Here is a 16,391-nt window from a genome sequence, read left to right as displayed (position 1 = left end):
TCTATGGATGCGGAAAAAGGGTGGGCTACTGACACAAATCACATAACCAGAACATCCGAAAGGGCGAACATACACAAAAAGGGGGAATGTCTGTGTCCCTATGTCTCCCAGTCCCTTAGTGTTTGTGTCCTCATGTCTCCCAGTGTCCCCATGTCACTAGGGGACATTGAGAGACATTGGGACACTGGGAGACATGGGGACACAGATACTAGGGAACACTGGGAGACCTGGTAATTCTGAGACTCTTGGGGACACTGGGTGACAGACACGAGGGGACACGGGGAGACATGGGGCACTGAGACACTGTGATATATAGGGGACACTGGAGACTTGATAAAAACCTGGGTACAGGTCAAAATGTTGCGGTGTCCAATAAACCTGCTTAAAGCTATCACAATGAGTGCCTGAGACACTACAGGCACAGAGACACTACGGGCACAGAGACACTATGGGCACAGAGACACTATGGGCACTGAGACACGGATACACTGCCATGTCTCCTATGTCTCAAAGTCGCCCAGTGTCCCCATGTCTCCCTGTGTCTCCATGTCGCCCAGTGTCCCCTAGTGTTTGTATCCCCATGTCTCCCAGTGTCCCTTAGAGTCTGTGTCCTCATGTCTCCCAATGTCCTGATGTCACTAGGACACTAGGGGACACTTGGAGACATGGGGACATTGGGAGACATGGGGCCACTGAGACACTAGGGACAGTGGCTGGGAGACATGGGGACACAGACTGGGGCCACTGGGAGACATGGGGCCACTGTGTCCCTAGTGTCTCAGGGTCATGGGCGTCCAAATTGGGGGGTAAATGGGGGTACTTGCCCCCCCCCACCCCCCCAGATTTTTCAGCTTGTGCTGCTATTTTTCATTTTAGTGTGAGAATACAGTGCAATACCAGCGCTGGCCAGTAGGTGGCGCTGTGAATGGAGAAAGGCAGGAAGCTACAGCTTATCCCTGCCTCTCTCTCATGACTGAAACCGCAGGGGAGCAGCACAGAGGCAGCCTACAGAGCAGGTAAGTGAGGGATGGGGGGTGGGGGAGACCGCATAGAGGAAGGTAAAGTAGAAGGAGCAGAAAGGTTCTGCAAGGGGCAGGAGGGGTCAGCAAAGAATAGAAAGGGGCAGCAAGAAGCAGGAAGGGGTCGAAAGGTTTTCAAGGAGCAGGAGGGTAAAGTAGAAGGAGCAGCAAGGAGCAGGAGGGGTCAGCAAGGAGCAGGAGGGGTCAGCAAGGAGTAGAAAGGGTCTGCAAGAGGCAGGAGGGGTCACCAAAGAATAGGAAGGGGCAGCAGGAAGGGGTAGGGATGGTCTGCAAGGAGCAGGAGGGGTCACCAAGGAGCAAGAGGGGTCAGCAAGGAGTAGGAAGAGGCAGCAAGGAGTAGGAAGAGGCAGCAAGGAGCAGGAAGGGGCAGCAAGGAGAAGGAAGGGGCAGCAAGGAATAGGAAGGGGCAGCAAGGAGTAGGAAGAGGCAGCAAGGAGTAGGAAGAGGGAGCAGGAAGAGTTTGCAAGGTGCAGGAAGGGTCTGCAAGGAGCAGGAAGGGTCTGCAAGGGGCAGCATGGAGCAGGAAGGGGCAGCATGGAGTAGGAAGGGGCAGCAAGGAGCAGGAGGGGTCAGCAAGGAGTAGAAAGGGTCTGCAAGGGGCAGGAGGGGTCAGCAAGGAGTAGTAAGGGTCTGCTAGGAGTAGGAAGGGGCAGCAAGGAGAAAGAAGGGGCAGAAAGGAGTAGGAAGGGGCAGCAAGGAGCAGGAAGGGGCAGGAAGAATCAAAAGGAACAGAAAGGATCAGCAAGGGGCGGCAAGAAGCTGGAAGGGGCAGAAAGAAGCAGGAAGGGCAGTAAGAAGCAGGAAGGGTCTGCAAGAAGCAGGAAGGGCCATCAAGGAGCAGGAAGGGCCATCAAGGAGCAGGAAGGGCCATCAAGGAGCAGAAAGGGATCAGAAAGAGAAAGGAGCAGAAGGGCGCAAAATAAGCAGAAAGGTAAAGGAGCAGAAGGAGCCTCAGAAGACAAAGAAGACTGTCAAATGAAGGAGAAGAAAATTAGATTTGAGAAGAAAATTAGATTGGAGCACTTCATTCTGGACAGGGAAACTTTGGACCTTCTCATCTCCCCAGGTAAAAACAAACAATATCAGTGTTAATGTGTTCACTTTTATTTACTGAGTGTCAGGAAACACAGAGGGCCGCTGGGTAGGGGTGCCACTGATTGGCTAGATGGGTCAGCTAGCACTCTAAGCCAATCAGTAGCTCCCCATTCATAAAAACGTAAAAAAATTTATAAATCGGGAACTAGCGATTGGCTTAGAGTGTCAGCTGACCACTCTAGCCAATCAGCGGCACCCATGCCCAACGTCAATCTGCACTTCCTGACACTCTGTTTCCGAAGTCGAATACCACTGAGCGACCTGGAGATCTGGAGCTGAAGGAAGCCTTTGGGGGTAAACCATTTGAGAGCGGTTTCACCCCTTCAAAGAAAGAGCACCCAGGGGCCTCCTTGCATCACAGCATTTTCATTTAGATAAAGTTGTTATGGTGACCAGAATGTTCCTGTAATTTGATGAAAGGAACACTATAGTGTCAGGAATACAAACATATATTCCTGACACCATAGTTGTGAAAACGCTATTCATCCTTGCTTTATGTGAAAATGACTATGCTCCTTCCCTTTCATGACACTGTCAAAAAGGGGCCAAGCATGGATGTCATTACAATTATGCCCCCCCTCCCCTCCCCCTGGAAAAATTCCTTTGGACGTCCATGCTCAGGGTCCCCATGTTCCCCAGTGTCCCAATGTCTCAGCGTCCCCATGTCTCGGAGCTGCTGTCTGGACTCTCTGTGCAGAGCTGCTCCCCCGCGGATCAGTGAGTAGAGAGAGGCAGGGAGGGAGATGCCGTAACTTCTTATCACTGCCTCTCTCCACACAAACAGCGACCCCTACTGGCCGGCGCTGGTATTGCAGAATAATCTATGTTTATACTGAGACAGACATTTGTATTGCCGGTATTACTGCAATACCGGCACCGGCTAGGCAGCCTCAAATACCTGAGAAATACTTCTGAGAAATACCTGGCAACCCTAAGAAATACATGAGAAATACCTGGCAACCCTAAGAGTAGTGTGTAAAAAAAAAAAAAAAAATGTAAAAAATTTTTTTTTTTTTTTTTTTTTTTTTTTTTTAAAACCAATGGGCCTATTCCATGGGCCTGGGCCTGGAGCTGCAGCTCCATCAGCCCCTATGTTAATCCGGCCCTGGATAGGGTGGAAAGTATCTACAGCATGGAGATGATGACAGCCTCCCTGCAGGAACTAGCAGCCCTAACAGGCCTATTGCAGGCCCGAGACGAACACACACCCGACACCACTATCCCCGACCTTGCTATCCTTCCCCTCCCTCCCCACAAAAAGGCAGACGAATCAAGTCCACACTAAACTTACGACATATTATCCCCCAGCCACTAGACCGGGTGAACCGAGGGGAGGGAGAGACACCGAAATCCAAGAAGAAAGACAGCACATCCAACACCCCACACAAACACCCCCAACCAAAGGGTCTGGACGAATGGATATCACTATTAGAAAACGAAAGATTAATAACACAGCTACATGACGGAATCCCCAAACAGGGACGAGACCGAGCTCTGATATACAAAGCCACACAGGCTACACACGGATCTGAAGAGAGACGGAGAGAGGGACCAGGGCAAATTATAGCATGAACACTAACACAGGAAGACAGTGTCTAGTGTGGGGTCCTTAAGATCTAGGTGTGTGCCCTAAGACCCCAAATACAACACTCTAGCACAGGAAGAGAAACACACAAACGATCAGGAAGGCAACACTTCCCACTCAGTAACAGGACCCCACGAGTTCAACACCACCAAGTGGAATAGGGCTGGGAAAAGCTAAGACAGCAAATACAAGCGCCATACTGGGCCTACTAACACCGGGGACGCACAAACACTCACGAGCAAACATCTAAGTACATGCAAAGCTAGACGGACAGTGCATACATAATAGACATTGCACAGGCTAAAGCCTAAGAACAAGAAGTAGGCCAGTAACTAAGCACACAGGAAGAGACATGAGACCCAAGCAAAACTAGAGATAATTATGGACACGCAAAACACACAGCGGCCAAAGCAAGTAAAGACAACAACCAGCCAATGAGAGCGACGAAGATCCCAAAAACCTACGGACGCTAAGTTGAACAGAGCGCAGCAACAAACAATGGCTTCAAATACACAAGGCAATACATACGTACAGTAACCAAACACCAGTTATGGTAACACATACACACTAGACAAATAAGATTTGACAAGGTTACAAACCCAAATGTTGATACCATAAGATCCGCTTATTAAGTAATCTGACAAGTTTTATTGTATAGTCATGATCTGCACGTACAAAATGTAATACCACAAAACCAAAATAAAGATTGTCAAAAAAAAAACAAAACACTTTTGAATTTTCAAACAAAGGCTGCCAAATTTCATAAATATAACATGCATGTACCTCCAACAAGCCAAAGTTTTAAACATCAGAAAGTGCACAACTTTTATTTATACACTTTGAGTCCAAACAGAACTTTGCTTTGTGAAAGTATGAAAACATATTCCCAATGCTATAGTGTTCCTCTACGAATGTGGGTGTACCCCTCCCTATGGAAGGGTTACAAAAACCGTTTAACTTATATCCTGTGGCATGCTTGTCTCTGTGCTGCTGCTCCGACTTCCTGGCGAAGATCATAAAGATTGATCTCAGCCAATGCAATGCTTCCCCATTGGTAAGCATTGGGGGGTTTGTGAGCACATGCGGTAGAATGCCACGCTGCTAGATTCAAATGTCTCTCTATGAGAGTCATTTGATCCATAACCAAGATTAACTTTGTTATAGCTGCAGAAGTGCCTCTTGTGGCTATCAGGAAGACCCTGCAATCTAAACAGCTATGTTTTAGTTGCAGGGTTAAAAAGACATTGGGGCACTGAACACAGACCACTTCATGGAGATGAAGTGGTCTGGTGCCTATAGACACCCTTTAAGTCAATGTTTCTAATTTAAACACATACCTTACAAATTATGTATCACTATTTTTGTTGGGTATTGTTTTTGCACAAAACATAGCACTTTTGTACAAAACAGCAAAATCACATGCAGATGGTCTATAAATGTATATGTATACATACAAGTCAACAAGAAATTGTACGTATGTAAACGGTGACATTTTCTTACCTGTAGCAAGCCACGTTCTTTAAACATGTAGCCAATTAATTTGTCTAAATGCATCAGGCACTTGTGGTAGCGGATGTGATGGGTCAGCACCGGGAGCATCATTGCGTGCTATGAGGAGTAAAAATGAAATAGAGTTGTATTTTAAAATACAATGGCTATGAAAAAAAGGTTAAAAAAAGAAATAAAAAGCATAATTTGAATGCCAGTCAATAACATTTCCTCATTGGGATATTTTGAGGCATTATACGGAGAACATATTACTTAGATTACCTTTGAAGAGCGTGAGCTCCTAAATTCCGCCTGTACAGCTGGAGCCACACAATCAGGTTAGTGTTCTAGTCCCACTCGTAACAAATTGGATTTTCTATTTTTCTTCAAATACGGCATGCTTGCCTTTTCTTATACCACAAAGCATAAACGCTAAAGTGCCACTTTATATCCAACGCATAATGATTTGGCTGGCTGCTCGATATACAGGATGAGTACACAAGTGTGATGCCAGAATTGCATTGATTTCTCCTAATTTCTAAAGTAAGCCAACATGTAATCCTCTACAAATCTTTCTGAGTCAGAAAATGTTGTTGCTGAGTGGCATAAAGGGAATGGTCATTATAGAAGCCAGAAACCATTTAAAGGGAGTCTTCTACGCAAATAGTTTTAAGTTATTCACATTAATCTCCTTGGAACACAGCATGTTAACAGAGTAATAGGGGATGAATTTTAAGCCAAACCTTTGATGTCACTGTAACCTATGTACGTATGTCCAACACAGTATATGAGCAGATGTATAAATTTATAACATTCTACAGCAGATTATTAATTTGACTATGCATCAAATTGAATGTGTGTGATTTTTAATAAACAAGGCTAAAATTCTTCAGTAATATTTATTTTGCTCACTAACTGCTTCTAAACCTGTCTTCACAAAGAACGCACAGAAGTTGAACGGATTTTGTATATCATAGGAATATGCAATATTTGACTTCAGACATCACTGATCCTATAGACAGCCTTAGATTTGCAGGGGTTTTAAAATCGTGTTGCAGTTATAAGTCACACTGGGCAGATACTAGGACCCGGGACTACTATGTGCCATAACCTATGCTATCATAGCAGCTAATTATAGTGCTTGGGATAACCTAACTTTTAATTTCCTATGTGGACATTTTCCATCCTCACTGATTTGTTTGTTTCAAGGAAGAAAAATAATATTAAAAGCACAACTTGCACTTTATCCAAATTATGACACCCTATCTAAGCATTATTTATTATGTACACAGGCTGTTTAATTCTGTCTCCCAATCATAGGCCTAGTCTAGTAGACATTATTTGTACTTCTAGATATTAACACATTCAATTGACCTGTACTCATCCCTTTAAAATTAGATTGTCCTGACCACCTACAGCTGTACAGGACAGTATGGATTTCAGATCACTTTGTGTGAATAGTACATTTTATTGTTTCTAAAGAAACAATAAATGTCAGTATAGAATTCATGCACCTCAAACACAGTTTTTTGTTGTTTTTTTTTAATGCCACTGGCAGGTATCACAAGTTTTTACCCACACCAACAGATCACTACATCTTTATCTAGAGGCACTTTACTGTGGTCAATAACAATGATTTTCTACTATTGAGAATGTCCTACTCGATTGATTCCATAGTAGAAATAACACTCACTTGACTGAAAAATACAGTTTAACAGAACCTGAGCAGAGCGAAGTGTGTGAAAAGCAGAGGGTTGGTATACACCTAAATAGAAATTTCCTGTTTACATAATTGATTTGTAGTGGCAGTGAAAACTAAGATATATTTCTAGGCAAATTTGATCAAAGCTGCTAAAAGTCTACTCAATAATTCTTAAATTCACAGGATTCAAACAAAATTGGAGATGAAAAGACAACAATGCACTGCTAGAAACAGAACGAGATATGTCATACACAGGGCACACACAACAAAATATAAAATATTTCTAAGGGATACTCTGGGCACCAGCATAACTTTAAAGGGACACTATCTAGGCACTTACACTGTTTTGGACAGGTTGAGTTTAAGGAAGTGAGCAGTCATCCAGTTGGAAATCGCAGAGAGGCAGTCAGAGACACGAGTCAAGATGGGCGGAGAGAGATCAGGAGAGGACAGATAGATTTGTGTGTCATCTGCATATAAATGATAATGGAAGCTAAAGGAGCTGACGAGATTACCAAGGGAGGCAGGGTAGATAGAGAACAGTAGGGTACCAAGAGAGGAATTGGGGTGAGAGACAGAGCCATAGAAAGAAACACTGAAAAAGCGCTGGTAGAGGTAGGATGAGCACCAGGAGAGAGCAGTATCCCGTAGACTGAGATTACAGAGAATGAGAAGAAGCTGTTGATGATCAACAGTGTCAAAGGCAGCAGAAAGATCAAGGAGAATTAGGATAGAGTAATGGGCGTGAGTTTTAGCAGCGACTAAATCATTGACTTTGGTCACATCTGTTTCAACAGAGTGACGAGCGCGGAATCCAGACTGAAGCGGGTCAAGCAAAGAGTTGGATTCAAGGAAGTCTGTCAAACTCGCATACACAACTCTCTCAAGGATCTTGGAGGCAAATGGCAGTAGTGAGATAGGGCAGTAGTTGGATGGGGAGTTGGGGTCAAGGTTGGGCTTTTTCAGAATAGGCGTTATGGTTGCATGCTTAAAGGGTGAGGGAAATGAGCCGGAGGAAAGGGAGAGATTGAAAGTTTTAGTGACAGGAAGAGCAAGAGAGGGAGACAGAGTGCGGATAAGATATGAGGGAATAGGATCGAGGGAACACGTGGTGGGGTGGGATGACCGAAGCAGAGCAAAACCTCTTCCGTTGTAGTAAGTGCGAATGAGCATAGAACAGTGGAGCGAGTGGGGTTGGGTGATGTATTGGCACACTCTGCCATTAACCTTCCTAAAGTTGCTTTTTTTTGTGCTCATGGCGACTTTCCATTGCTCACTTATAAATATGTAATGGAACCTGAAAAAGAAATACAGAAGCTACGGATGTAGGATACACCCAAGCAGTAGCCCAAAGTTGGGTTGAAGAGGTAATGAGGGCTTAACCCAATACGGAATATAATGAACTAGAAACGAACCAACCCAACTGAAATTACCTCTCATCGAAATCATTCTAATGTAATAGCAAAATAATAAAATCACAGTATGAAATACAACTTTATTAAGGGTATTTGAGAACCAGACAAACGAAATACTTATGCTTAATCTGGGTAAGATATGTAGAAATATAAACAGTATATATATGTGTATGATACCTTAGAGTGAATAACAATGGTATCTAAATATACTTATACTTATCTGATAAAATCAAGAACAGCCTCTCAAGGTCGTGGCCCAGTCCCGACCTTTTACAACATATACAAAGGCAAAGGAGAAATGAGATACGGCTGTATACAATCTAAAATAGGAACAGAAAAAGATACATAGTGTAATACAGTAAAACAAAAAAATGATGCGCCAAGATAATATTGCACTCACGAGATTGAAGTGAATAATGCGCCTGAACAGGTGCCTGCCCCAATACGTTTGGGCGGCTGGGTGTCTCCACTTTCCACTGGAACTCCAAGCGGACCAAGAAATGGACTGAGACTTCAGTAGAGGTAAGTAAAATAAATATGCAGATTTATTGTAGAAAAAGGCTACAAATAATAGCCGTATTCAATAAAAGTATAAATAAAAGAGAGGTCCTACGCGTTTCGTTCCCATGCAAGGGAACTTCCTCAGGGACCGAAATTCAAGTAAAATCAATCAATACATGAAAAAGTGCATACAATACTATCCCCCCAAAGAGTCTCTTTAAATAGGCTAAGCCTATAGTTCATTGGTGGATCCGGTGGGAGTTACCATTGATTGTAGATCCTGTTCAGTTGCAGGGTATTCATCAGACCTGTTCAGGTGTAGAGAGGTGTTCCAACATTCGATTTCGGCGCCAAAACGGAAAAACCGGAAACCGGAAGTAGTATTCCGTTTTCACTTCCGCGTTCCATTACCCTGTGCGTTCCAACTCAGAGATGAAAAATGGTTAAGCATATCGCCACCTAGAGGTCGCCTAGGGTATAGCAGTTTTAGAACATTTGCAGAAAACAAGCACATTATAAAGAATGTCTTCCTAATAAAGATGATAATCATAGTGCAATTATTTGGATCCATATAACTAAAACCCTCAAAATAATCAGTGTTTACTTAATTTTCTACTGTTACAATTAAATGTATAACAGTCACATTTGAACTCTTTGATAGTTAGATTATATGTGTATTGCTAATAGTGGAAAACTTTTCAATAGCATTTTGATCATATGCGATCAATAAATTTGATGAAGTATTCTATAGCTCAAATGATCATATTATATATATGTGCTAAACTAAATAATAATTAATAATGTCACACTTAAAGGCAACCAGGAAGTGCATATACAATGTGTAGAATAATTATCAGTATCAACGTCCTAATATAAACTATGTTGATAAATTCATTATAAATATAAACCAGTGTTACATAACTTTATTTATTTTGTGCTCGTATAGATTCATGTAGTATATATATTATAAGAAACGGATCTTAATATCCATAAAGATTCCTTGTGTAATGTATCTTAATAATTATAATAGTATCCAATGTTTGATTATCTTTTATAGAACTGTTCCTTATTTATTTAAGTGAATTTGTCTCACATATTCCAACTGTCCTGACCTTTGTCATAAAGGAAAGGAGCATACAGAAAAAAGGAAGGGGAAAAATAAACAAAAAAGGGGGGAGGAAGAAAGAGGAAGGGGAATCCTTCCCATGAGGGCACCATCACGGGGTCACCAACGGAAGATAATTATATTAATCAAGGAAGCATATGAGGTCAATATCATGATTGAGTCCCTTTGGATGGAGGGTCTGGAGTTTGTGTATCCAGTATGTCTCGCGTTGTGATAGTTTTTTAAGTCTATCCCCCCCTCTCCAATAGGGCAATACTCTCTCAATTCCCACACACTTAAAATGAGAAAAAGAAAAATGGGGGCAAGCGTTGCAATGAATAGGTACAGAGTGGGTCTCGAGTTTCTTCTTTATATTATTAAGATGTTCCATTAATCTTATTTTGAGGATCCTTTTTGTACGGCCTACATACTGTTTGCCACACGGACACTGCAGTAGATAAACGACATAGTCCGTGTGGCAACCAATATCCGTCCTGATATTAAACTTTTCTCCTGTGCTGAAACTGCAAAAGGAATTTGTTCTAAATACCAGGCTTGTAGTACAAGCCTTACACGTGTTACAACCTCTAAAAGATCCCAATGTTGTAGAATTATTTGACTTAGTAGGTTTAAGGGCATAGCTGGGAGCTAACATGTTTTTAAAGTTTTTATTTTTCTTATAGATGACTCTAGGCAGTTGTGATAAGGTAGCCCCCAACACCGGATCCTGCAGCAAAATTGGCCAATGTTTTTGTAAACATTTTTTGATTCTATTGTGGTCGGTGTTAAATTGTGTCAGGAAGGCTGAAGAAAATTCCTTCACCTGAGGTGTATCTGTCCGAGGTTTATCTCCCAATAGTTGGTTTCTATTAACCTGTCTAGCTAATCGAATTTCTCTATCTAGAGTGTTTTTGTTATAACCTTTCTCCAACAATTTCTTTTTCACATGTGTAGATTGAACATCAAAATCCTGGCTATCGGAGCAATTGCGCCTTAAGCGTGTAAACTGGCTTCTCGCAATGCCCCTAAGCCAGGGTCTGTGATGGCAGCTCAGCTGATGTACAAACCCATTCCCATCGGTGGGTTTGAAAAAACACTTGGTTCTAATCTCTCCTCGGTCAATGAACAAGGTGAGATCCAAAAAATGGATCTCAACCTTGTTCCAGACGGGGGACAGCACCAAGTTATAAGTATTCAGATTAAGAAAGTTAACAAATTCCTGAAATAAAGAAGAAGAACCTCGCCAAATAATAATAACGTCATCTATATACCGCCGCCAGAGCACCAGGTTCTCCCTCCAGTCATGACCTGACCATACGTATAGGTCCTCCCACCTTCTCATATAGGTATTGGCATAACTGGGGGCGAACCTGGTGCCCATGGCGGTCCCTGTGGTTTGTAAATAAAATTCACCATTAAAATAAAAATAATTGTGTTTCAAAATAAAATTAACTGCACTCAAAAGAAACTGTTGGAGGTTACCTGCTAAGTTTGTGTCCTGTGACATGAAATGATTCAACGCCTCTAGTCCTAGGTCGTGATTAATTACTGTGTAAAGAGAGGTTACATCCAACGTGGCCCAACTATACTCAGTGTGCCACTCAATGGACTCCAATTCCTGCAAAAAAGATTTAGTGTCCTTGATGTAGGACAAAGCTCCTTGAGCATATTTTTGCAGGAAGGAGTCTGCAAAAGCTGACAGATTTGCAGTAAGTGAGTTGACACCACTGATGATCGGGCGTCCAGGAGGATTAGGTAACCTCTTGTGCGTTTTGGGGAGGAAATAGAAAATGGGAATAACAGGATTTTTTTGGAACAAAAAATCAAAATTCTTTTGGGATATGATGTCATTATTCTTTGCCTCCTCTAAAAAATTCCTTAGTTTCAGATTAAAATGTAAGGTGGGGTCATTTTTCAGGATCATGTATGTCTCTTTATCTCCCAAAATATTGGAAGATTCTTCCAAATAATAGGTAGTGGTCATGAGGACAATCCCCCCCCCTTTGTCGGCCTCTTTTATGACTAAGTCATCTCTTTCCATTAGATTTTTTAAAACATTTTTCTCCCTACGTGTGAGATTGTAATCACGTGTTTTTTGTTTAGTTGTAAGAATATGGAATTCTTTTTCCACCATACGTTCAAACGTTTCCAAGTAGGGTCCCTTACTCGGAGCAGGGTAAAAATGTGACTTGGGTTTAAATCTATGGGGGATAATGTCTCCATCGCTAGTACCCACATCAGTGCCCACATGGGAAGGACTTAACAAAAAATGTCTCTTGACCGTCAAGGAACGCATATATTTCTTGAGGTCAATATATAAATTGAATTCATTGGCAGTCTGATTGGGGGCAAATTTCATTCCCTTCGAAAGTAAATTAATTTCTTCCTCAGACAATGGGATATCTGTTAAATTAAAAATACCTCTTTCTTTTGCTTTTTGTCTGAGGTTACAGGATCTCTGGGAAATCTCAACTAGTCCTCCGTTCTCCCCCTTATATACTGTTTATATTTCTACATATCTTACCCAGATTAAGCATAGGGATACTCTCTGTGAGATGGCCACTAACATTAATTTCTTATCAAATTTACATCAGAATCGGAAAAAAAAGTTTGAAGCATTATTTCAAGAGTGGGAAAAGCCTCAGCCCCTTAAAGGGCTAGATGAGTTTTTTAGGAAAAAGGAAAAACTACTGAGTTTGGAAACAAAAAAATGGTGGGAGGTTGCCTTTCTTGAGAATTATTTAAAAGAAGGCCTAATTCCACGCGGTCTCAGATTAGATAAGACACCCGCCTTTGGGCTGGATGACCCTCTATTTTTACAAGAGTGGGATGAGATCCTCACCAATTGTTCATTCCAACTTATTCAACTAATCATCAAACACTCTAAAGAATCCCAACAAAAATTGGAGAATGAAATAATCCTTCTTGATTCCACCTTCTCTATAGACTCTGAAAGCAGAGAATATAAAGAAAGGGAAGAATCCTTACAAAACCAAATAAAAAGATTAGATGAACGTATAACCGACACCAAAAACAAAAAATATATGAGAGATAAGGAGGATAAAAAATCTAATATTTTCTCCACCTCAAATAGACTATCTAGGAAAAGTACACGCCCCACCTCTCATAGGGGTAATAGATCTAGAGCACCCCACAATAGAGGAAGGTCCAGAACACCTGGAACACACACTGGCTCTAAAGATCTTAATTCCTCCCATCAGGGAACCACCAATAGAAGGTTAAAAACACCCCCAAGGGAAAAATCCTTACGACAATTTTCCAGGAGATCATCTCCAATAAGAAATGAGATTGTGAAACCCCGTACACAAGATACTAACAATCATACAAATCATTGGGGCAATCACTCACAACCCAACGAAAGGGAACAAAATTTTCAGGGTCGCTTGAAAGGCCCCAAAGAAAAAAACATTATGAATTATTTCCAACCCAGGGCAGATGTTTGGGAACATCCCAACAGGTTCTCCGCTCTTCAACAAGAAACCCCCTCAAAAAGGGGGAGAACGGAGGACTAGTTGAGATTTCCCAGAGATCCTGTAACCTCAGACAAAAAGCAAAAGAAAGAGGTATTTTTAATTTAACAGATATCCCATTGTCTGAGGAAGAAATTAATTTACTTTCGAAGGGAATGAAATTTGCCCCCAATCAGACTGCCAATGAATTCAATTTATATATTGACCTCAAGAAATATATGCGTTCCTTGACGGTCAAGAGACATTTTTTGTTAAGTCCTTCCCATGTGGGCACTGATGTGGGTACTAGCGATGGAGACATTATCCCCCATAGATTTAAACCCAAGTCACATTTTTACCCTGCTCCGAGTAAGGGACCCTACTTGGAAACGTTTGAACGTATGGTGGAAAAAGAATTCCATATTCTTACAACTAAACAAAAAACACGTGATTACAATCTCACACGTAGGGAGAAAAATGTTTTAAAAAATCTAATGGAAAGAGATGACTTAGTCATAAAAGAGGCCGACAAAGGGGGGGGGATTGTCCTCATGACCACTACCTATTATTTGGAAGAATCTTCCAATATTTTGGGAGATAAAGAGACATACATGATCCTGAAAAATGACCCCACCTTACATTTTAATCTGAAACTAAGGAATTTTTTAGAGGAGGCAAAGAATAATGACATCATATCCCAAAAGAATTTTGATTTTTTGTTCCAAAAAAATCCTGTTATTCCCATTTTCTATTTCCTCCCCAAAACGCACAAGAGGTTACCTAATCCTCCTGGACGCCCGATCATCAGTGGTGTCAACTCACTTACTGCAAATCTGTCAGCTTTTGCAGACTCCTTCCTGCAAAAATATGCTCAAGGAGCTTTGTCCTACATCAAGGACACTAAATCTTTTTTGCAGGAATTGGAGTCCATTGAGTGGCACACTGAGTATAGTTGGGCCACGTTGGATGTAACCTCTCTTTACACAGTAATTAATCACGACCTAGGACTAGAGGCGTTGAATCATTTCATGTCACAGGACACAAACTTAGCAGGTAACCTCCAACAGTTTCTTTTGAGTGCAGTTAATTTTATTTTGAAACACAATTATTTTTATTTTAATGGTGAATTTTATTTACAAACCACAGGGACCGCCATGGGCACCAGGTTCGCCCCCAGTTATGCCAATACCTATATGAGAAGGTGGGAGGACCTATACGTATGGTCAGGTCATGACTGGAGGGAGAACCTGGTGCTCTGGCGGCGGTATATAGATGACGTTATTATTATTTGGCGAGGTTCTTCTTCTTTATTTCAGGAATTTGTTAACTTTCTTAATCTGAATACTTATAACTTGGTGCTGTCCCCCGTCTGGAACAAGGTTGAGATCCATTTTTTGGATCTCACCTTGTTCATTGACCGAGGAGAGATTAGAACCAAGTGTTTTTTCAAACCCACCGATGGGAATGGGTTTGTACATCAGCTGAGCTGCCATCACAGACCCTGGCTTAGGGGCATTGCGAGAAGCCAGTTTACACGCTTAAGGCGCAATTGCTCCGATAGCCAGGATTTTGATGTTCAATCTACACATGTGAAAAAGAAATTGTTGGAGAAAGGTTATAACAAAAACACTCTAGATAGAGAAATTCGATTAGCTAGACAGGTTAATAGAAACCAACTATTGGGAGATAAACCTCGGACAGATACACCTCAGGTGAAGGAATTTTCTTCAGCCTTCCTGACACAATTTAACACCGACCACAATAGAATCAAAAAATGTTTACAAAAACATTGGCCAATTTTGCTGCAGGATCCGGTGTTGGGGGCTACCTTATCACAACTGCCTAGAGTCATCTATAAGAAAAATAAAAACTTTAAAAACATGTTAGCTCCCAGCTATGCCCTTAAACCTACTAAGTCAAATAATTCTACAACATTGGGATCTTTTAGAGGTTGTAACACGTGTAAGGCTTGTACTACAAGCCTGGTATTTAGAACAAATTCCTTTTGCAGTTTCAGCACAGGAGAAAAGTTTAATATCAGGACGGATATTGGTTGCCACACGGACTATGTCGTTTATCTACTGCAGTGTCCGTGTGGCAAACAGTATGTAGGCCGTACAAAAAGGATCCTCAAAATAAGATTAATGGAACATCTTAATAATATAAAGAAGAAACTCGAGACCCACTCTGTACCTATTCATTGCAACGCTTGCCCCCATTTTTCTTTTTCTCATTTTAAGTGTGTGGGAATTGAGAGAGTATTGCCCTATTGGAGAGGGGGGGATAGACTTAAAAAACTATCACAACGCGAGACATACTGGATACACAAACTCCAGACCCTCCATCCAAAGGGACTCAATCATGATATTGACCTCATATGCTTCCTTGATTAATATAATTATCTTCCGTTGGTGACCCCGTGATGGTGCCCTCATGGGAAGGATTCCCCTTCCTCTTTCTTCCTCCCCCCTTTTTTGTTTATTTTTCCCCTTCCTTTTTTCTGTATGCTCCTTTCCTTTATGACAAAGGTCAGGACAGTTGGAATATGTGAGACAAATTCACTTAAATAAATAAGGAACAGTTCTATAAAAGATAATCAAACATTGGATACTATTATAATTATTAAGATACATTACACAAGGAATCTTTATGGATATTAAGATCCGTTTCTTATAATATATATACTACATGAATCTATACGAGCACAAAATAAATAAAGTTATGTAACACTGGTTTATATTTATAATGAATTTATCAACATAGTTTATATTAGGACGTTGATACTGATAATTATTCTACACATTGTATATGCACTTCCTGGTTGCCTTTAAGTGTGACATTATTAATTATTATTTAGTTTAGCACATATATATAATATGATCATTTGAGCTATAGAATACTTCATCAAATTTATTGATCGCATATGATCAAAATGCTATTGAAAAGTTTTCCACTATTAGCAATACACATATAATCTAACTATCAAAGAG

At 41.3% G+C, this 16,391-nt stretch overlaps 1 protein-coding gene across 2 annotated transcripts in view; it reads right to left on the bottom strand.

The window, feature by feature from the left end:
* The window catches only part of DROSHA (drosha ribonuclease III), a 169,148-nt gene that overhangs the window by 75,091 nt on the left and 77,666 nt on the right, over positions 1-16,391 (bottom strand). For both annotated transcript variants that reach the window (XM_063451827.1, XM_063451828.1), the window contains one exon: positions 5,221-5,328. In XM_063451827.1, the coding sequence (XP_063307897.1) occupies positions 5,221-5,328 (108 nt within the window). The remainder of the gene's footprint in view (positions 1-5,220; positions 5,329-16,391) is intronic.

The sequence above is a fragment of the Pelobates fuscus genome, chromosome 4 (genome assembly GCF_036172605.1).
Source record: "Pelobates fuscus isolate aPelFus1 chromosome 4, aPelFus1.pri, whole genome shotgun sequence".
NCBI classification, from domain to species: Eukaryota; Metazoa; Chordata; class Amphibia; order Anura; family Pelobatidae; genus Pelobates; species Pelobates fuscus.
The sequence above is the reverse complement of the archived record's forward strand: the minus strand, read 5'-3'. Positions and strand labels throughout refer to the sequence as shown.